The 22,713-nt window shown below is 41.3% G+C and overlaps 1 protein-coding gene across 1 annotated transcript in view; it reads left to right on the top strand.

Moving 5' to 3' along the window:
- The window catches only part of LOC104514171 (potassium voltage-gated channel subfamily H member 5-like), a gene marked incomplete at its 5' end in the record, with an annotated part of 51,544 nt that overhangs the window by 12,877 nt on the left and 15,954 nt on the right, over nucleotides 1-22,713 (top strand). Inside the window, one exon of the mRNA XM_010157754.1 lies at nucleotides 10,091-10,287. Coding sequence (XP_010156056.1) covers nucleotides 10,091-10,287 — 197 coding nt within the window. The remainder of the gene's footprint in view (nucleotides 1-10,090; nucleotides 10,288-22,713) is intronic.

Here is a 22,713-nt window from a genome sequence, read left to right as displayed (position 1 = left end):
TGGAGATGTCATGTCTCCAGAGATGGTACTTGAGAAGAAAACCTTTCATCTTTTATGGCATTGGGAATGCTCTTTCTGCCCAGTATGGCTCACTGGTCACAGTTACAGTGTCTCTGAGCAGAAGAGAGTAGCATCTGTGTGCTTGACATCTTTTAAATAGTCTGGTAGAGGAAATACACATTGTTTTATATGAGTCTCTCAAGAGGATTTTCATATTAACCTTCACACTGGGGTTTTCATTTGTCTGTATTCTAGCCCAGAAGAACACTTGCAAACAGTCTCTTCAAGAAAGCAGAATTGTTGCTTGTAGTGAACTGGCTTTATAGAAAATAATCAATCTGATATGACTATGCAAAGAGATAGGGATGCACTATCTATCTAGCAGCCACAGTCATGAGACGTCTGAGTAATGAGGAAGCTCCAGGTTAATCACCTCGTCACCCTGCTGTGGTGTCTGATTTGCCAGCAGTGGGTGGGAAATAGCCTAATGCAGACTCCTCACTAGCTTGTATGGGATTGTAGCAGAGGGTGGAACTGAGGGGTCAGCACTAGGGTTGAGACAGGAATCATCCTCAGAGGCAGAACCATGTAGAGGAAGAACTGGTGGCTCCGCATGAAAACCACCCAGAGTCTGTCTTGCCTGTTTAAAGTGCATTTATTGTAGAACTCTTCTCCTGTTGAATATTAGCTATTTGCCTTCTCTTAAACTGAAGCTGTGGTTCCCTGAGGGCAAATCCAGTGAGTAGCCTTGTCCTTGGGGACCTCTTAAGCCCTGCTGGACCTCTATGCTGCTTCTTCCCTGTAAGAGTGGCTCCAGAGGATTCCATGGGTCCTTCCTGTATCTCATGGGGATGATTGCTGGAAGATGAGGGCCGTAATTACTTGGGATTTGCACTGGCATGTGGGAAGAGGGCAGGCATGGGAACTCAGTGCTGGTTGTGAATCAAGGCTTCAGCTTCTCCCAGCTGGCAGCAAGCGGAGGAGGGGAGAAATGCAGGCAGCTGGAGAGTATGAACTTGGAAAAGGCACATCCATGCTCTTTGAGAATACCTGCTGCAGCTTTTTGTATTCTAGTATATACCGAGATTTTTAAAAAGAGAGATTTAATTTAAGAATGAATCTGTATCCACATTCAGCTATGAAGCCTTTATGGCAAAAGCTCGTAAATCTGCAATTTCCATAGAAAAATATTCCTTGTACTTCAGGTCACTGGGGAATTTCATTGTTATTCTTAATCTCAGTGATGAAAGGATATCTTGGTTTTGCTTACAGCTATTTAAAAAAAAAGAAAATCTTTAAGAGCAAGTAGCAGCATTTAAACAAATAAGGGGTTTTCTGTGTATTACAATGAAAAAAAAAAAAAAGTGTGTAATTTACTGAACTAGAAGCCATCAATAAATGGATTATATGCAAAACTTCATCGCATTTACTAATTAATATTGTATGTTTGGAATGCCAGTAAGAAATTTTTGTTTCTGCCTGGTAGATATGGTAAATCTAGTATCTATGTTATTCCTCATTTAGCTGGAGAGACTTTTAACCACACCTAGTTAAAATGAATTAGCTTTAATTACCAAAAGTGCCTTTGATTCTGCCATGGCTGCTGACAGGCAATCCAGTGACTCAGAGCTATGTTCATTGTGTACTACAGGGACTGGCAGAATGTGTAAATTTAACTTAAAGCAAGATAAACTGCTTCCTCTAGTCATAAAGCACACTGAACAATTTTTTCATGCTCTGACAGATTATTTAACAGAATAGTGAACTGAGTAATTACGAGATGTCGTATACTAAAAATTCACTTGTGGAAGAAAGTCTCTCCCAGATGTAGTTGCAAAGACATTTATAGTGGCAGCTGTGGCACCTGAAATAGCGACTGCAGATCAGAAGGAAAAGAACATAATTTTTATCGATTTGTTCTGCCCTGAGAAGTTCAAGCACAAGGAAAGTGAATCTGCCTAAGGGAGAAACCAGGTTTAAACCCCTCTATCTAATGTGAGAACCTCTGTAGCCTGCTTTGAGTACTCCAAGCATCTGCTGTCACACTGGGTTTCCTAGGGAAAGTCACCTCATGGGGTTATACTACCAATACCTCCATCTTCTCCAACCCCCAGCAGTAACCTAGAGTGGAACTGGAGTAAATATCCTTCAGAAACTTGTCCTCATTAATTCTCTCTATGGGAGCAGGAGTGTTGCAGGACATGCTGTCTGCCAGTCTCTGCTCCTTGCAGAACCATCCCTTTCCTAAGTTTGCTTAGGAACAGGTACTCTGCAGTTACTGTTTTAATAGTGGTTTTCATCCAAGGGTAGTGTTATTTCTACCCTTTTTACCATGTGCACCCACAGAGGAAAGTTTTGGTGTTTTCTTAAAAGTGGAGAATATTAGAAAAACGAATCAGGTAGGGAAACCAAAATGGGTTAAGAACATGCATCTTCCATCTCTTGCATTTATGCTTGTGTCGGAAGTACAGGGCTTTGTCTTCCCTCAGTTCCCAGCGTGAATCACTCCATAATCTTGCTTCTTTTCCCCCTTCTGTATCCCCTCTTATCATATTCCCTTCCCTCACAGCCACGATGATTCTGCACATCTACCCTCCCTGCCTGCCAAAACAGTGTCCTCTGGAGGCTTGGCATTCCATCCAGGTGCTTTCCACAGGCTACACTGTGGAGACACCCATCCTTTTGTTTAGCAGCAGTTTTCCACTCCCAGCTTTGGCATTTCTTGGGCTTGAAAGCAGATCAAACCCGGTGATTGACAGGGCAACTTTCAGCACAGTGATGTTTTGTTCTCCCCTGGTTTGGTTTTGTTCCCATTTGTGCGTAATTAAATGCCCAGCTGCTGCAGTAATCAGCATTACAGAAATGGGAAGAGAATGAATCCAATTGAGCTTAGAGATCCACAGTTTATAGGACTCATTAATGAAGTTACTCAGGTGCCCCTTTACGTTCCCTTCATTAGTTATCTCCATTTCTCGAGGACAGTCTCCCACCTTTCGCAGGTACTGACTGCTGCGGTAGCAGAAAGTGCACCGCATCTAGAGCTGGTGTGATGGGATGCTTCTTCGCTGAAGAAAACGAGATACAGTCATTTTAACATAACTCATCTGCAGTTGCCAGGATAATGGAGAAGGGCAAGCAGTCTTGTCTCTAATGATCAAAACTTTCCTAGCAAGCGAGGTGACTCTCAGAAGGCACATCAGTAATTTTCCACCATCTCAAGCAGGAGTAAACAAGTTAACTGCCACTGCTCTGCATGGGGAGGTGTTATCAGCGGAGAAGTCTCAGGAAGGACCAGAGGTTTGGTCCCCCAGGCTAATGAAATGAGGCATCTGCTAGCAGAGGGCACCTAACAATCCACCCTGCTGCAATTACCCTGAATTTGCTCCTGGCGAGGAGTTTGTCCTAAGTGGCGATACCAACCAAGTCACTCTGGAAGCTGCTTTCCAGCTCCCGCTATTTGCACAGCTGACTGTGTACGTTGTACAGTAACTTAAACCAGGCAGATTGATTAACAAGGTTTGAAGAAGTCGTTTTGCCAGCAGAAAAATAATGACCTACCATGTTCAAATCTTGATTGTAGGAATTGATCAAAAATACTGCTCAAACTGCAGAGCGATAAAAATATATTGAGCAGTGAAATCCTACTGGGGGCTGCTGCTGAATGAATGTAGTTTTGATAGTCAAGCCAGAATGCATATAGATTTAATAACTCATGTTTCAGCCACACTTAGGGTCCTGATCCCGAATGTATTCAATTAAGTTGTTATTCCCCTTTATGTGTTGCATGTTAATTCTCAGCATGTTCTGTGTATATTGTTTATTGGATTTATTGTTTTTAGACAAGCAGAGTGTCACTTAATAAAGGTCTGCTTCATGAGTTATTTCCAAATTTTTGGTCTGGGAAGGGGATATTATACAGTATCCGAGGAGTTAAGGAAAGCAAGAGCGCAAGTGGCATGTTTTCTTGAATTTGGTTTGACAGGTGAAAAGAGGGATGAGTCTTTTTCTGTTCTTAATTTCACATGTGTCTGAGGTCAAAAGATTAAGCCTCCTATCAAATCACACAGCGGAAAGTTCTTTAGAGGCTGAGCAAGTAGCAGCTCCCATTTAGGTGAGAAGGAGACCCAGGCTCTCCACAGCTCTCATCCGTGGGCATTAATCATTTGGTGTTTGCAGTGCATGCTTCAACACTTTTAATTTCCTTGGTGTAACTCAGCCTGGCACATGCTTTGTGCAGGACAAGACTGACCATGTGTGATGCCCTGTATGACATGAAAAACTGTCAATCCAATTCCATCTCATAGTATTAGTAGCTAATTCTATGATTTTAATTGTTTTTTTTGCATCTTGGGTTTCTTCTCAAGCAGAATGAAGGTAGCAGATTGAAGGCAGAAGAATTTGCCCCAATGTCAAATTAGCTCTTGATGTTTTATGTTGAACTTCTTTTTGTTTTGTTTTTAATGGGAAGTAAACCAAGGCAGACTAATTGTGAGTTTCCCTGTGTTAGTAACTTGCACCTGGATGCAATTTACAGAACACATTGTGTCCTATTTCACCTGTAAGAAAAGTCCCTTTTGTTCCAATGAGTTAAAGCTGTAAATTAACTAAGAGGAAAATGATTCATAAAGGAAAGGGTTGGGGTTGTTTTTTTTAGCTAGCAGGACTGCAGTTATTAATGTAATGCAGGTTGTTTTTTAAGTGCTGAATGTCAAAGTATCTTGCAAAATACTTGAAGGATTACTGATCTGAGAACCAATATGATGTGCTGCTCTGCACTGTGCAATTCTTCTTAAGCACGTGCCTTGGAATAAGTCATATCTTGCAGGTCTGGGTTGGCATACGTAGTACCATGTAAGGTTTAGTCCTACTGATTCTTGTTCTAAATTGTTATTAGTTCTTACTGACAGAGTTGAAGGGAACATTCAATTTTTCACATTATTTTGTAAATTTAAAATATTTTCATCTCTCTCTGCATGACAGTTAACTATAATAAGAAGCATCAATCTTAATTTAGTGCCAGCTGGTGTGTTCTAGATGTGATCTGCAGCCTCCAATGTCAGAAAGATTCCCATCACTGAATTGAAATGTTTTTGAATTAGACCTGCACGCTTCACTGCCAAACCCAAGAACTCAAAAGTCTTGGAAGCATAAGAAAAGGAAAATTATTTGAAAACCATGTGATGTATTTCTTTTAAATCAGATTAACAGTTTGAGGCAATCTGATTTGCCTTATGAGTTTTGAAAATGGTGGGAATGGTCATGCTTTCAAGTTTATTTCCTCAGCCAAGAAGAATAGAAACTTATTTTTGTATAAAATCAAAATGGAGATATCCTGTCTCTGGGAGCTGGGGCTTCTAGAAAAATGTGAAACACTAGGAGACTTGAATGAAAAATGAGAGAGATGAGGGGAAAGTATCTATATAGACCTTTTGCTCATCTTGCAGCAGTTCTGAATGCTGGAAGAAAGGTAAATTTCTTTTATGCTTCTAGGTGCAGATAGGGAAGATGGCACTGTGTTAGATAGTGCAAAGTACCTTTGCCAGCATGGACTTTGGCAGTGTCTTGTTATTGTTTCTTTACTGACTATTTTGACAATCTTTCAAATACTAGAAATGCTGTTTTCTCCCATCATTCTGCAGTTTTGTGTGTTAATGTGCTGTCCTGTAGAGCTGGATTTCTGACTGGTCCATGCTCATCTCTGATCTGATCTTCAAGAGAGTGCTGGCCCTTCTGGATGCCCTAGAAAATGATGAAGTTATGGCTAAAACATTCGCAGAGACAAGAAGATGTCTCTCAGAATCTAGTGATCTCTGCACATCATTGGCTGTGCTTACAGGAAGCAATGATGCTCCAGATGGTAGGAGGCAGCTGATGAATTTACACCAATACATCACTCCCATCTTCTCCAGATCCTCTTTCCAGACATAAACAGCTCTGTCAGCTAAGTCCAGAAATCCAGACAGCTCAGTAGCCTGTCTCCAAAAAGGTCCGATAGTGGATGTGCTGGAGAAAGTAGGAAGGTGAAGGAAGAAAACAGTGATACTTCCCAAGAATGTTCTCCAACCTCCCCTTGAATTGTATTTCAAGGTCTTCCTCACCCAGAGGAAAATCTTTTGTGTTTGATAGCCACATATGTATTTTATTCTATGAATACATCCCATCATTTTGTAATCCTATGCAACCAACCTTGATGTCCCATGGCAAGGAGCTGCAGAGCTTGGCTGCTCGCTGAACCATCACAGAGCTGTGTGCCGCTGTGGGTAACAAGAGCCAATTCCCTCCTTGCTCATTGGATTTCTACGTCAGTTTGAGTTACGTCTGTCCTGCAGCCAGAGGTTTCACGACAGATATATAGACATCGGCAGATGTATCTGTATGTATATACCTACCAGTATATGTAATTATTTTGTCACTGACCTCCACTTCTGTGCATCCTGCCATCACTTCACGGCTATTGGTACCTGAGCTGATTAGATGAACATTTTCTTCACATGATACAGTTTTACTGCTTATTCAACAAAATCAGCCTTTGCTTTTCATTAGAAACAGAAGATTTGAGCATACAATGGAAAGCCTACATTATTCATCAAGTCTGGCTTTCGCTGGTGTGACTGATGGGACTTTGGAGATATTTTAAAATGAGGGGGAGGATAGATGGCCTATTAGCTAAGACTGCACTGCACAGAAAAACACCTTATGACCTTAAGAAGGGGTCTTGGTCCCTTTTATGTGTTTTTCCTTAGTGCTGTTTTCCACCACAAATATTTCTTTCACTGCCTGTCCAAACTTTCTCCCAAATGCTACATCAAGTTCTCACTTCTATTAGATATTTCTTAGCTCAGTTTCTGTCCCCATCTGGAGAAGGAAAATTTTTGTCTTTATGTAGATATGGATATGGTTTCTGAGATGCTCTTTAACAAGAGTCTTTCCTCTCTGAGTCCAAGGACATTTTCATTCCCTGTGTAAGCTCCTGGGGGATTTCATAAGGCCCTTAAGAATTTTTTCTGCCTGAAAGGTCCAGGCATGAGCTGCTGTCTCACAACTTGGCAAGTCAATCCATGGTGCAAGGTTGCAGACAACTTTTCCCTCCAACTTCTGTATGGGATAGTTATCATAATATAAAAGATTGAATAGTGTATAAAAATATCATTATCTGTTATATAATTACATACTGTATGATTGTCTCTCAATACATGTAAACTCACATAAATATATATGTATATTTTGTGCACAGGGATATGTACATAATATACGAGCAAATTTTTGTTCATGCTTACGATCATACTGGTGTTGCTGTTTCAGCAAAAATTATGCCAGTCTTCAACACCCTGCACATATCCTCTTGGTTTCCGCAGTTCTTTCAGTCCCCAAATCCTTACACCCATGTCCCTGACAGCTTTAATGCAGCAGTATTCAAATCCTGATGCTCCTCTTCCCTTTCTGTACACCAAGTGCAAAACGTATGCAAGTGGTTCCCACTCTAACTTGAAAAAGCGTTGCTTTTTTCAGCCCTTCCCAGGGCTTTGCCTCCATTCAGGATGGGGTATGGAGACTGCTCAGGACTCAGGGAAGTGCAGATTTAGCAGGTAACATGCTGGGGCCTTGAGAAATCTCTAGAGAGAGACTTTGAAGAGCCTGCAGGCTGCATGAGCCCCAAGTGCTCTGTGCTCCTCTCTGTGCCTCTGCGGAGCTGGTAGGTCAGAGCTACCGGTTACATTTTCTGCTGCAGCTCTGAAAGGTTTTTTTCATTTAGTTGCACCATGTAAAATTAAACTTGAATGAATAATTACCGCTCTCTACTCAGTGAACTACATTTAATAGGGATGAAGTATAGTACATTAATCTCTGTATGAGAAAAGACACGTTGTTTTGGAGAATCTGGTTGGCTTTGTTTTCGTTGAGTATGTTCCTTAGCACATTTATAACAGGCAAACGAGACTCTTCAGTGTGTGGGGAAAACATAAAATTCAAGAACTCTTAAATGCTTCCAAGATTTTATACTTTCTGAAGAGAATAAACCACAGTGTAAGAGGAGCGTATAGCTTCACCATTCAAATCCAGTGGCCAGTGGCTCATGGAGGAGTGAATAGGTTCAGTTTATCATGTCCCAGCCTTTCTGAGGAACCCAGTGCAGCTCACTGCCTCACTGACCTGAAGACAATGAGATCTTCTCAAGTCTATGAATGGTGACTTAATTTATCTGTGATTTGGGTGCACGTTCTGTAAGACAACCCTGTGCCGAGTTTTGGAGGGAGCATCCACTGCTTTCAACCTCTTGGCTTAAATTAGCTATATATTACTTTAAATTTAGGAAGAAAACAAGTATTTTGCTCACATTTCACTCAGAAAAATTATAATAGTCCCTATTATTGTATTTTGTCTTTTTAACTGCACTCTGCAGCCGCTGAAAGCTGAACTTAATTCTGTCCTGTGTCCACCTCAGAGAGCAAATCCATTAAGCAATTTTGTGCATTTCAGAAATGGTCTATTTTCTGTGAATTATGTAACTGTGCTGAGTATGACTGTAAACCAGGTTTTGAACTGTGGGTATAGACGAGGAAAATTAACTGCAAAGGGTAATTTCAAAGCAGTACATTAGATAAATGATATGTTAGTAGGAAATGCTCTGTGATAAGGAGAGCGTTTTAAAGCAACTTGTTTTATAAATTTTACCACCTGTATTATGTATTCTAGTTAATTTTAATTACACCAAAATATGTCATTTTATCTAAAAGCAGTTCAGTGAGAATGCAGTTATAACCTTTCTAAGGGATGATTCTGCTATACAGAATTTTGTTAGGAAATTAAAACAGGGAAATGAAGATAAGGACTTGCACATTTTATTTTACTCTACATGAGAAATGTTGAATGTGTTTTACGGGAAACAATATCCAAAGCAAAAATGGAAATAGAGAAATAGAGCCTCTGACCCCTAAAGTAATAAGCTTGGATAAATTATTATTCTGGTCTGTGTTCCCAAAATAGAGTTGAGTGAAATGTTACAGTTCTTAAAAGAGGAAATATTAAAATGTATTACCTTTTTTATCCCAAAACTGTAAAATCACTACCCTTCACCAAGTGGCTGCTAGAAGTACCTGGAATCAATAGCAATACCACCACTGACTGATTGATTTAACTTGCCTTTTAATAACTGCTACAATAAATTGCTTTGATATCATTGGGCTCTGAAACAAAACATACCCTTCATACCATGGTTTCTGCTTCAGGATTTGAGGTGTCAGACACAACCTGCATGCCATGATCCTCACCCAGCTAGCCCAAAATCCTCAAAAACATGGAGGGTGAAGGTCAGGTCCTCAGCATTAGCTTTTCTGCCTACCAGTCCAGAAATAGCCTTTGCATGTAATTTTCACATCTGGCTGAAGTTATTTATATGTGCAAGTGTCTAAGGTGTCAAACCCTTTCTCACTAAACAAGTGATTAAATAGAGACTTAAGCGTAAACCTCTACTTAAGTGTATGTGTTTGGGTTTAGAACTAGGCTTCTGGATCTGTTTAAGTTTTAAAGCCAGTTTAAAAGTCTCAGGGTGTTTTTTGGTGGGTTTTCAGAAGAAATGTTCCCACTCACACCAAAGTAAAAATGTTTAAACATCCCTTAAGGATGTGGTCCTTGGGCCCTGGAAGCTGGCTCTTACACCACAGTGCAAATCTTTGGTGACTTAGGAGCCTCGATGTCCTGAGCTTTTGGTGAGGGTGGGGGTCCTAAGTCACTTTTGAAGAGATTCTCAGAAATACTCAATTACTCAATTGCCTGAACATTAGTTAAGTGCTTATTATATTCAGGAGCCTTTGAAACATGTATTGTCCTAGAGAGACCTTTACGATCTGGCTTTTATGCTTTGTGACACTTCACAGAGCAATCTATAAATACCTTAAAAACCTGGGGCTACTGCTAAGGATACTCAAGTACCTCAGATACTTTTAAAACTTTTATTCTTATTAGTTTTCACAGTTGGCAGCTTATGTTAGAATAATTGGAAGTAAAAGACAGTTTGGGAAGAAATCATTTGTGTGCTGAAGAGCATGGTATAAGCTTTACCTTTCAACAAATTTGTCCTGCTGTTTTTCAGGTAAAGGTGATGTGTTTGGTGATATCTTCTGGAAGGAAACCAGTCTGGCCCACGCGTGTGCCAATGTACGGGCTCTGACATACTGCGATTTACATATTATTAAACGAGAAGCCTTGCTTAAAGTGTTGGACTTTTATACTGCTTTTGCAAACTCGTTCTCAAGGAATCTCACGCTCACCTGCAATTTGAGGAAACGGGTAAGATGACAGCTCTTGTTTTCCCCTCTCTCTCACCAAGAGATTGCACACCCTCACAGGCTGTTTGCAGTGTTTAACAGCCCTCAATTTACTTTTGATGTTTTCAGGTCATTGCAGATAAACTGGCCTTTCAATAAATGTTGTCACTGCTCATTAATGATGGCTCAATAAAAGTTTCCCGTAGGTTTGCAGCTCTGAGAAGCAGCCCTGGCAGAGTGACACATGAATTACATTTCTTTTCCTTTTCTTCCCAGTTGCTGTGTTTTGGCTTTTTTTCCCCATTACATAATGTATAAAGTTGTATTTTATAGTTGGATAGAATACAGATTCTGGATTCCACAGCAGTGAGGTTTCCTCTGACCTGCTAAGATGTAGGTCAGAGGACAGTCTGATGGATCTGCATGGCATAGACCAACTAAGAGAAATTCATTGATGCTAAATAAATAAAATGTAGTCAGCAAAAGTATTGTATTAATACCTGCTTCTCTCACTTTCATAATTTAGAATTTTAATATGGCAAGGTTAATATAGCTTGGTAGTGAATTTACATTCACAGCTCACTTCTTAAACTCCCCTGCTCATTTTATAATCAATCAGCAATGCTCACTATCCATTAGACCTTTCAAAGAACACTCCATCTAAAAATTAACTAGCTATAAGGAGGTATCTTGAAAACAGGTTAAGGGATTCTTTAATTTGCATTGCGGCTGCAAAATTTAATCTTTACAATTTTTTAAAGATTGATGAGGGTTATATAAATTTCATTTGCATAGAGAAATCTCATAACAATGATTTATAGATTATTGAGCATTAACTGTGATCCTCTAGCTGCTCAAAAGCATTTTTCTGCAACTATACCTACGGCATCTCACCTGATAATGTACCAAGGCTACCTCAGTATTTTACAAGACAGTTTCAGCCTCTACAGTAACAGGGGTTGAACACAACTTGAATTTTACTTTTCTGAGTCTACTTTCTCTCTAGACACTGGAGTATTTACAAATGCTTCTTTCAAAGTTTTCATTTTTAGTGCATTCCTTCTGTTCATTAATATACCAAGGATGGCACAAAATACCCATGGCAAAAAGCAGATGCAAAGGGATTACAGTCCCTTTCTGTCTGTGCTGGAGCCTGAAAGAGCTGAGTTATAATCAGGTTTGGTTCCAGCTTGTCAGCTTACCTCTGACTTGAAGCTTCTCAACTCTGCTTCAGACCTGAAGAAGGTCCTTGGGGCTTGAAAGCTGGTTTGGGGTTTCTAGCTTACTGCTTCTCTGTTGATAAGATGTCCTCCAAGCCCTGACTTCTGCATCCCCCCCTTGCCATCTTGCCTACCGGTGACGCGCCACCAGCTGCAGTCCCACGATGGCAATTCTGCTCAGACATTCCTGAAGGAGATTTCATGGGACAAGATAATGCCACATGCATTGTGCAAAATGTATTATTTTTTTTAAAAACTGTGAATCTGTCACTTCAGCTAGCTTCCTGGGACACCGCCATTAGCTGTGACAAGGCTAAATGCAGCAAAAACACCTACGTACCTTTTCCTGACAGGGCAATGTGCTAAAGTTCAACTCTGTAATCCAGGGATGCATATGGGGAATAGCCTTCTGGCTGGGTTTTCATGGATTTTCTTCTGTCCCGCACACCTATTTTTTAGGAAAATTGGTTCCACTGCAGCGCCCTGCCCTAGGGAGTCATCCAGGGGGAAAGGAAATGTTGGTTGGGTGCATGTATGGGCATTACATGAGAGCAGATGGAGAGTCAAAGAAAGGTCGTGTCAACGTGGTACATGCAGTGTGTTCATTTCACTAAAAGCTGGGTGATAACGTCCAAGCTAGTCACCAGTCACCTTTATAAGCCCATGAGGAATGGTTGCTCCAGCAGGAAACCATCTGACCCCTCTTAAGTGCCCAGTCTGGGATGCGAAAATCATCCCCTTTCTGTTGACTTTTGAGAGAGTCCTTGACAACTAACTTTTAAATACCTAGGGTACATCAGGTGAACTCCACCTATGATGTCTCCTACAGTTTTACTGAAGAACTATCTTGAGAAAAGTCTTACTTCTAGTATTGCAGTAAGATGTGCTGAGCCACAGCCTCCTTTGCAGAAATTCTATGTACTGTTCCTAGGCACAAAATAGATCATGCTACTTCCAACACCAGGGACACAATCTAAGTCCTGTTACATAAAGTTATTCAGGGGATTGTTTCAAGCCTCGTATCTGCTCAAAGCATATGTGATTCCCTGTTGGGTACAAAAGTGTTTGACGGTGAGTTCATCACTTAGGAAAAGCAGTGCCATCGAGGACAGTTTCATCAGGCGAAGAGAAAGCAGTTGTTCAGGCAGTGAGACCAGGCTGACAGAGCTGCATTGTACTGCAGCAGTTTGTGCTCACGTCATGTAATCTAAAAGGAAAGAAAATCATTGTCTCCTTCAATTGTTTTCAATATAAATAAATATACTTTGCATTTTTTCTACATAGTCATCACTCATAAGGCTTGACATCTAATTATAACAAAAATACACTTATTGTGGTTCTGGGCTCAAGAAAATGGCTGTTCTCACTGTCAAAAATATATAGACAGAATTGTTCTTTCACCAAGTCTGCACTTCAAAATACAGAGACATGTATGTGGATGTACACACAGACACATCTTTGTGTGGCATCGTCCCTCAACGAGCACTTAGATGTAGTCCACAGACTGCAAAACAATTTAGATGTTCAAAAGGCTAATAAATTAATAATAGTACTGAGCACAAAATGTTGCTTCCATATGACAGGGACGAGAAAGTCACGCTGAAGTGGGAAAATAATATTTTCTCACTCCCAAATAACATTTAGAGGCCTGGCATGTTGAATGACCTACTTAAGGCATCTTCTATTATCAGCTCTGGATTTTTGTTTTCTTTTTTTGTGTGTTAGGTAGCTTAGCCATCACGCTGCATTTATGAGCCTCTAAAGTGAGCATGCCTGCTAGCTTTTTAACCTGTAGTCATCTCTCCTGCCCAGGGTGGCGAGGTGACTTTTAATTCATAATTGCAAAGTATTGCAGCATATCATGTTCCGAGCTCTGAAATCTTTATGGCAGATCTAATGTCACTAATACACACTCCAAGGCAGAACCAGGACTTTGAACATTATTCCTAAACAGTGAAAAATAATTAATCTGGAAAGATATTCTTTAAATTCACGAGAGTACATAGATGCCTCTGAGGACTGAAAGTTATAAAGCAGTGTTTAGAATGAGTCTTCAAAGAGTTAATTGCTGCCTTCTGATGTTGGAAGAGAATATTAATAATGTCTAATTCATTAAGTGCCTTTCAAGATTTCACACAGCTGGAGGAGGGCCTCTCTGCAAGCTTGAGCCATGGAGCTTGGTCTGAGGAGGGGAGCCAAAACAGATTCCTAGGAGGCTCAGACCCATATAGATATGTGTACTTTTTATTGATGGTCAAAACTCAGGAAGGAAGGCCTACATCAAATGTACTCCCACAGAAAACAAGTGTTCAACTGAAATATTTTTAAAGCTTTCTTTTTCCTTTCCTCATCATTACTACCCTCTCCAGCTGACGACTAGACCAACACAGTCTGTGCAAGTGCAAGAGAACAATCAAATTGAAATTTTGGCCTTCCTGAAATCACAGCTGAAGTTCTCCTGTGCTTCAGTAAAGCAAAAATTCACCCCACAGCTTTTAAGGTACAGTCACATAGTGTTGTTTTCTACCATGAGCAAAATGAGCTGTGTTAAAGAATTGAGTTGGGAACAGCCATGGAAGAGGATGATACAGGAACTGTGGTGCATTTGGTCCTGGAAAATGTGCCAAAGTGAGCCAAAGAGATGTGAAGAGAAATGAGTGCCTTTAAGGCAGTGAAATACAATCCAGAGGGCTTGGTTCCTTTCTCTGTGATGCCCTTAAAGCCAGGGACAGCAATGTGAGAGGCTGATGTTATCTCATTCCTCCAGCACAGTGTGAATCTCTGAGGCGTTTTAGTGGGTGAGGATATCAAACTGCCTTAACACACATGTCCAGTTTTTCTTTCTATTTCAGACTGGAATAATTTCTTTTTAAATTGGCTTTCTGTTTTTGCTTGAGGTTTTAATGAATCACATGTTTCTTGACTGAATCATTTGTCATTTCTAGGTCACCTAGTTTTTAGAAAAACTTTATTTTAGTTTGAATTCTGCATTCATGTCTCCTAAAAGTGAAGGTTGTACCAAGGTTCATTCAGGATCCCCCTTCTTTTTCCTTTTTAAGACTCTCCAGATGGTGTGCTATATTACAGACTGTCCTGATGCAGAAGCAATATCAGAGGCAGGAAGCATTGCTCTGCCGATTGGCCCTTTTTTTTGAACCTGAGGGCTTTTGCAGGTTTTGAGCTCTGAAGGCCCTTCACAGTGATGGCAGCTTAATTCAGGATTTTTTGCACTTAGTCAGCTGGTGCTCGCACTCAGTCCTGATCAGTTGTGGAGAGTGACTTGGTCACACAGGAAAGGATCAGAGCATCGTCCTTGAGTAATTCTGACAAACAGAAAGCTGTGGGGTGACTGTGGAGCAGGACGTGGTGAGCACCTCCTCTGCCCAGTGGTCCATCTGCACTGGCAGGTCTATCATCCATTTTCACCTTTTTTTAATCTGTTATTGGGAGCTTTCTCGTTTTTTTCATCATTATTAATGAAGAGAAGGAGGGGAGAAAAGCATGCTGCTTAGGGAGCTGCTGTGACTTATAATGTAGATCAGATAGTGGGGGCTTCAGTGAAATCCTGGACTCTCATCCTCTGGTGGGGAATGTGTCCACACCCAGGCTGGTATTTTGATCAATCCCTGTCTCACTCCTGGTACTTTTCTTTTGCGTGTGCAGTTTATTCGTCTGCTGGTTTGAGCCAGTGGCAAGGGTCTCAGGAAGTGCAGGATCAAGCCTCTAGAAGGGCAGATCCAACAGATCAATTTCTATTATGGCTTATATGGCCAACAGGCTTTTGGCATGACTTAACTCAGGGTTTGTTTTTATCTCAATGGCTTGTTCAATCCTATTGAAAATTAATTTGATCAGCTTCTTGATGGAAATGTGTATGGCATGTTTCCTTTCTGGGATTCAGACCATCTGCAGGCTAAAACCTCCTTCTGCTTGCTGCCCCTAGCTGAGGCAAGGGGACACAGAGGGGTTCCCCAACCAGGCATGGTGACGCCCCTATTCACTTCTCAAGGGCAAAACACAGAGGGATGTTAGTCACAGCCCATAATTATGCTGCCCACGATGTTGTGTTTGGGTGTTCACAGCTCTTGGTTCATGACTGCAGTAACAGGCAACTCTCTTGTGACCATGGCAAAGGACATGTTTCTCAGCTATCTAAGCCAAAGGCCTCACCACTTTCCCTCCTGACTGTCTCCTCACCTGTAACACCAACTAAAGTAACACCCCTCATTCTTTTTATTTTTTTAAGCAATAAGGCCAACTCACTTTGGGCATAAAGTGGGAATTTACCTCCTCATGCTCCCACTGTAGAGCTCGCAGACTAGCCTTGCCTTTAATTTCACCAAATTCCTTTCTCCATCTCCATGTAAGAAAGGAAAGGTTGTTTTACCTTGTCACAGGATGCTACTGCCCTTTCCTGCCCCTCTATGATCTTTAGTTATCTGGGGTTTTTTCTTCTTTTATACGAACATGTCATCCCAAAAAATCAAGTCCTATAGCTATAGTGACAGTTTAGCATGATTATAGAGCAAATAAGTTATATCCTCAAAAGTCAATATGGTTTTATTTTGTTTACGTCTTAGCAGACTCTGCAGTATTTGTTATGCTTGAAGAAGCTTTCACTTATGATTTTTTTTTTTTTTAATTGCTTGGCTTCCTTACATTCGCAACTATCTCCAGATACATTAATATTCCATTGGAATATTTCCTAAAAGACTGTTTCACTGATTTGGATCTAGTACCACCTCTGATAGTGTGTAGACTTGTATATTGAGTGTGTGTGGGACAAAAGAGCACACTTCAAACATTCAAGCAACATAGGCTCCTTATCCAAACTGCCCATTGACTGGTCCCTGGCTGGTCCATGCCTGGGAATTTCTTGAGAAACTGCTAATGGGTCTGGGCCAAACCCATGTGAGTAATAGAGCTATACAGAGAATGGAGTAATTCCTTGTGTGATTGTAGCTGTGTGGTTACAGATGGCCCAGCACAGTCCATGCTACACCTTCTGCCATTGAGACCCATGTGATTCCTTCTGAGTGAGTATTACAGATCTGAGGCTAGAGGCTTTTTTGCAGCTCTTCTCTCCTATTACCTTCTCCCCTGAGCAATTCCTTGTGCCTTTCCTGCTCATCAGGGACGCAGGGATTTGAGTTTAAGGCAGTCAAAGCAAGGAAGTAAGTCCTTGGAGGACCATGCATGACTTTGATAGGTAGAACTGCAGCATAAAAATTCAGGGAGAAAGCTGCGGCAGCATCAACTTCACCCCTTTGTGCCTCTGCCAGACGGCATGAGACAGCTGTCTGAGCAAAACGATTGCTGTAAAAGCTGTTGGTGGGTTTGCTTTATCTTTTTATTTTTGTTAGCTCTGAGCCTGACTCTTTCCTTTGTGCCTCATTCTCTTCCCTCTTCTTTTTGCCACTTGATCGTCTTCCGTATGGTGGTTTCTTCTGGTCACGCTTCAGGTCATACAGACCATGGCAAATCAGGGGTATGGGAAGAATTGCACCGCTGAACCCTTTTCTAGAAGTACAGAGAAAGCAGGATGGTTTTCTCTCCTTTGACAAGCACAGGGTTCTCCCTTGGCTGTGAACGTGTTCATGGACAGGTGCAGAAGTAGGTAATAAATCTGAAATCTCTTGAATGTGTCCAGAGCAGGGCAACAAAGATGAGGAATGGGCTGGAAGGAATGTCCAGTGAGGAGCTGCTGTGGACTTTGGGCTTGTCTAGTTTGGAGAAAAGGAGACTGAGAGGTGACCTCATGGCTCTCTAGAGCTTCCTAAGGAGGGGACCTGGAGAGGGAGGTGCTAATCTCTTCACCCTGGTACCCAGTGACAGGACAAGTGGGAAGGGTTCAAAGCTGCGTCAGAGGAGGTCTAGATTAGACATTAGGAAGCATTTCTTTACTGAGAGGGTGGTCAGACACTGGAACAGGCTTCCTCGAGAGGTGATCAGTGCCCCAAGCATATCAGTGCTTGAGAGGTTTTTGGACAATGCCTTTAACTACGTGCTTTAACCTTTTGGTCAGCCTTGAATTTGGTAGGAAGTTGGACTAGATGATCACTGTAGGTCCCTTCCAACTGAAATATTCTCCTCCCCTCCTCTCCCCTCTCCTCATGGACTTATCTTAGTGTTTAAATATGTACCTGAAAACCAGGACACTGTATATCCTTTGGGGTCTTTTGGAGGCCTGGGGTAGTATTGATTCATGGCACAGTCTGGATTAGTACATTTTGCCTTTTAGACTGCAGGCAGACACAGAGATTAGCCAACACTCTATCATCTTTAATGGTGTTTCAGAGCCACATTAATCTCATAGGGTACCAGCAGTCCCCTATTCTATTCTGAATATAATCTCTAAACTAAACACCTTCCTCAGATGTCCTGACCATGTTTTTGTTGGAGCAAGAGGCACAGCACCATGAACTCTATTAAAAGTAGGACTGAGCCCAATTCTGATAATCCTTTGGCATTACAGAGATAGACATATTTTTTCCTGGAGGTGTAGCTTGCCCGTCTAAATCTAAATCAAAAGATCATTTGATCTTGTTTGTTATACTGCTGGTTTTTTGTTGAACAATGCAAGGCAATTTAGCATACTTTTCATTCAAGGATCTTTGAACAGCATGGTATGGCTGCAGAAAAAAATCATGTGTGCTGATGTGCTGCTTTCTGCACACAGGGACTCAGCAGCTGTTATAAAAGGCACTCTGCTGATTTATCCCAGCAAAAGGTACAAGCATCTCTTCTTCAGGCAGGCAATGCAAACCGAGTGATTTATTTGTGTGTGGAAGGATCATTAAACAGGAAATGTCAGGGGTGGGCAACATCCATAAGAAAACAAAACTGTAAACTGGCTATGTTAGAGTGAACATCCAGATTGACGATGATTTGCTATTGTGCTTTTTGTAAATTAATATCATTTTCTTGTTTAGAAAGCTGTCATAATTAGGAGACTTTCCTTAGCTGACTCAGAAAGCCTCTGCAGGTTGTCTGATAATATTGATTCGGGGCAGTGTTGCTAGCACAGGACTTGAATGATGATAAAAAAATAAATCAAAGGTTTACCAATTTTAATCTTGTAAATATTAAAAAATAAATATTTTGTGTTTACCTCCCCTCATTGATTAAAATTGATGCTTTTAATCTTTTCCAACTACTAGGGAAGGAGCGGGAATGGGCATGGTGCAATGGGAAGCAACATTTCCGTTTCATTTTTGATTGCCAATTAAGAGGGATTTTGTCATCAGCCTCCCCTGTCTTTTGATGTTGTGATGAACACGGGTACCAGCCACTCAGCCAGCAGCAGACCTGAGCGGGTCACTCTCCCTTCCTCTGAGCTTCCCTCATGGGCTGTTACCTTGCCAGGCTTAGCTCTGCAGCAGGCTTTCTTTTGGTCCAGCATCCCAACAAAGCTGATCTCCCCATGGCTTTGAGTGACTCCTCAGGTGCCTAATAAGCCATGGGAGTATTACAGACGCATTTGTGTGACCACTGAGAGTAGCCAGTTTAGCAGCTGCCACTGATGCAGGTGGTTCCCTGCTTGTGGGCCACCTCTGTTACGTGCAACCATGCCCAATGCTGAGGCCACCAGCATCCTAGCAGGGAGGATTTGCACAGAAAGTGAGGAAAGCAGCCTGTTGTGTTATCTTATACCCCTACAGGTAGGTAGTCCAGAGCAATGGATTTCTTCTTGCATGGGCTGCTGAGCCTAATTACCATGTAGATCCACAACTTTTCCAACTGCAAAAAAAGGGGGAGATGTTACAAAACTGAGATGATTAATTCCAAGTGCTCTGGTTGTTTCCGTCGTCATTTCCTGGAGCAGAACACCAGACGCTTTAGTTAACACAGCACAGCATGACTTGCAGATAGAAAAATGAGTTTCTACGGCAGACTTCTCAATCCCCAAACCTTACTTCTGCAAGACTGGGAATACCAGTTGCAATGCACCCAAAACCCTGGCTGGGGAAGAACTTCTGCCTGTCCATTGGGATCATATAAATGGATTCCTTTATGTGGAGCAGAGAGAGCTTTAGCATTCACCCAAGTGGTAGATTCTGGCTCTGCTCAAAATGCAATTCATTTTGTCCAGTCTGGAAATGATCAGTAACAATTTCACAGTTATTTTGCACTTGGAGAGAGTACTGATTCTACCCTTGCCTGTCCCTCTCCAAACAGATTTTTGCCTTGGCTTGCACAGAAAGCCTCCTCACCAATTATGTACTAGAAGGCTGTAAAATGGTAAATAAAACTCCCTGCCTAAGGTCTTTCTTTCCTGTACAAGTATAAATCCATCCATCTATTGTTTTGCAGCACGCACTTTACAGATGCAATAATACCAAAATGTGCTGGTTCAGTATGTGATAATCATTGCAGCCGTGCAAATCCTAGATTTACCTTACTTTGCATGCTATTTTTGGGCTGCCTTCTACTGCAAAGAAATGGTGCATGTAGGAAAGGATTAAATTGTGCACAAAGTGCAAGAGAAACTTTGTGGGAAACTTTGCATGAATCCCACTAGTTTTAGTTAAAAATAAAACCCAGCCTGTCACTTCCAACTTAATGATGGCTGATTGACTGTGCCTGTTTTAATTGTCAGCCAGTTGCTTTATTAGCAAGCTGCCTCAGTTTAGGTCCTGTGCAAATGAAGCCTGGAGGAGCAATTTTGAGAACAGCTGATTTACATATGTGCCAGAGGTGGGCATAGCTGTCAGAAGGGACAGGGGGATTCTGGGAAGCACCTGAAATAAGCTGGGTTCCCTATTATTGCACTTTTGAGCCACTTGCTGAAAGGCAAAAGTCTTCTGTGTGTTTAGATAAGAATATATATTATTAATCAATATTTTTTCCTCCTATTTTCCTTCTCAGTTTTCAGAGCACTAAGTCTTAATTTGTTTCCCTTCCTAGAGATAACAAAAACATAATATAGTTTTCAGATGTAAGTTATTGTTAAAAAAAGGAGCATAATGTAAAGAGTTATGAAAATCTCTGATTCTCTTAACTCCATCAATTAAACTGTCAGTCCATTAATTAAACTGTCAGTGATCTTTTGGGACCTTCCTTCAGACTTTTAGGTGAATTTTAGATTATTTCATTAGTACTCCACAAATATGTCTCAGCTGCCAAAAAGAATTTGTACAGTACTTCCTATCTAAATATTTCCATCAATCACTGTACCTCCCGAGCAGGGGAACTTACCTCTCCGTGCTCTGTGAGTACATACTCCTTTTGGAAACAATCCATCCTCATGTGTTTTTTATTATGGGCAGCACTCCTGTTGCCACAGGAACAGGCTGTGGCTTTTTATGAGAGCCCAAAACACTTTACACTCCCTTAAAAATGTGAAAATCGGGACCTAAGCAGCTAGCAGATGACAGGAGTAAAAAACAGCCATTTCTAAGCAGGATGTTGTTACTGGTCAGCTGAAATGTAGCATTTTTATTAAGATTAGCTTTGTTTTTTCCATTTGTTTGCATCTCTTGCCCTTCAGTACACAAATATCTAGTTTTCCTGCTCTGTCTCCCTGACTCTGGTCCTGGCATCTCAGCACTTAATTTCTGTGTCTGGCCTCACTATTTTCACTGATTCTGTCTTCCTTGACTGCCTGCCATGGTAATGAATTTTCATCTCCATCATGTCTCTCAGGCAAATACATTTTTAAATGGAACAGTTGTTGGTAGTTCAGAGCAGCTCAATTATGGATGACCCCCATCCTTCTCCTAGGATGTATTAGCCCTCCTGCCGAAAAAGACTACCATAGAAATGTACGTGGATAAACTGAATCATGCATGTTTTTCATGTGTTATTAATTGTCCCTGTTTCCATTTATTAAAGGGCTTAGCCAATAATGTCAAGATGTTCTACAAAAGTACATGAACAATAATTTGCAAGCTCAGTGCAGCCATGCATTAATATACCAAACAGATGCTGGATTGATCCACATGAACCATCAGTCATAACTTCAAGCATTTGTCAGAAAGGTTGAACCAAGGCAATGTTTGCCCTGTGGTCCATCAGTAACGTCCCATGAAGTGTTTCTTCCTAGACCAGTTGTGCTGAAATTCAGTCCAGTGTGTCAGACAGCTGCTAATAGCTAGATAAGTGTTCTGCTGGGACAGAGATTGACCTTGCAAAATTCCCAACAAACTTTAACCTTGTTTAGTCCTCTTGAGGGCAGATGCTCTTGCTCCATGGATCAGCCCTGCCCCATGAGTGAGACAACTGGTACAGTTGCACATCTTTAGGCATCCTCTAGCATCTAAGGTGGATACTGAGCCTCACTGAAGAGAGTCAGCCTCCTAGAACTGCCTGGACAAGGCCTTCATGGGAGAAGGTGACTGAAGCACTGGTGTCATGTGTGGGAGGCTTAGGGTTAGCTGGATTTTTTGGACACCAGAAAAAAAAACATCAAACCAGAGAAAAAGAGAGATGCTTTATCCAAAGACTCAGAGGTCAAAAGGGCTGCTGGGAAGTGAATGCAGCATCTGAGATTAAAAGGTAACAGAGCCAGAGGTAGAGCTCTGTACTTTTGTCTGGTGTCTCTCCGCATCCTTTCGGCAGCATTTATCCTGTACCAGCTGGTGTTTTGTTAATTGTGTGTGCACAGGGAATGGTAGAAAGGATACAAACAGTGGGTAAACAGGGTGCAGCATTGTTGCGAAAGGGGAAATAGAGAATCATCAATGTTATCAATTGCACAGGCCTGCTGTTTGTGCAGGTGCAGGGTTTTCTTACTAGCCCGACAGGGAGAGAAGACAAATCAACTGAACTGACTCCAATTTTACATGAGGAGGTCATTTCTGATCACTTTTAAAGCCAGATTTGCCAAAGTATACAATACTGAGGATTACAAACTAATTTGTTTGGGTCTGGAGCAACGAGATAAGCTAAGGCTGCAAAAACAGCAGGCTCAGCTCCTAAGAAGAATCCTATGTCAGTGCCCTAATACATGGATAGGAACATAAAACAGTGCTGATGAGCTTTGCAGAGATCCACATCTAGAAAAGAGGTGATGTCTGTGATATTGGTATTAAGGAAAATCACCAAAAATCACATGCAAAAACTTGAAGGACCTTTTCCCCGAGAATAGACTAAATTCTGGGACACAATAGAGTGATATCCACAACTAGGATACAGCCAGATCGCTAAAATCCTCCCCAGCAGAGCCTTATCTTATTGGCATGAAAGCCCAGGGATTGATTTAATGCAGTCAGCATGTAAATGGAAAG

Source organism: Eurypyga helias, unplaced genomic scaffold, assembly GCF_000690775.1.
Source record: "Eurypyga helias isolate BGI_N326 unplaced genomic scaffold, ASM69077v1 scaffold18930, whole genome shotgun sequence".
Lineage (NCBI taxonomy): Eukaryota > Metazoa > Chordata > Aves > Eurypygiformes > Eurypygidae > Eurypyga > Eurypyga helias.
Note: the sequence above shows the minus strand (reverse complement) of the source record. Positions and strands in the feature narration are given on the sequence as shown.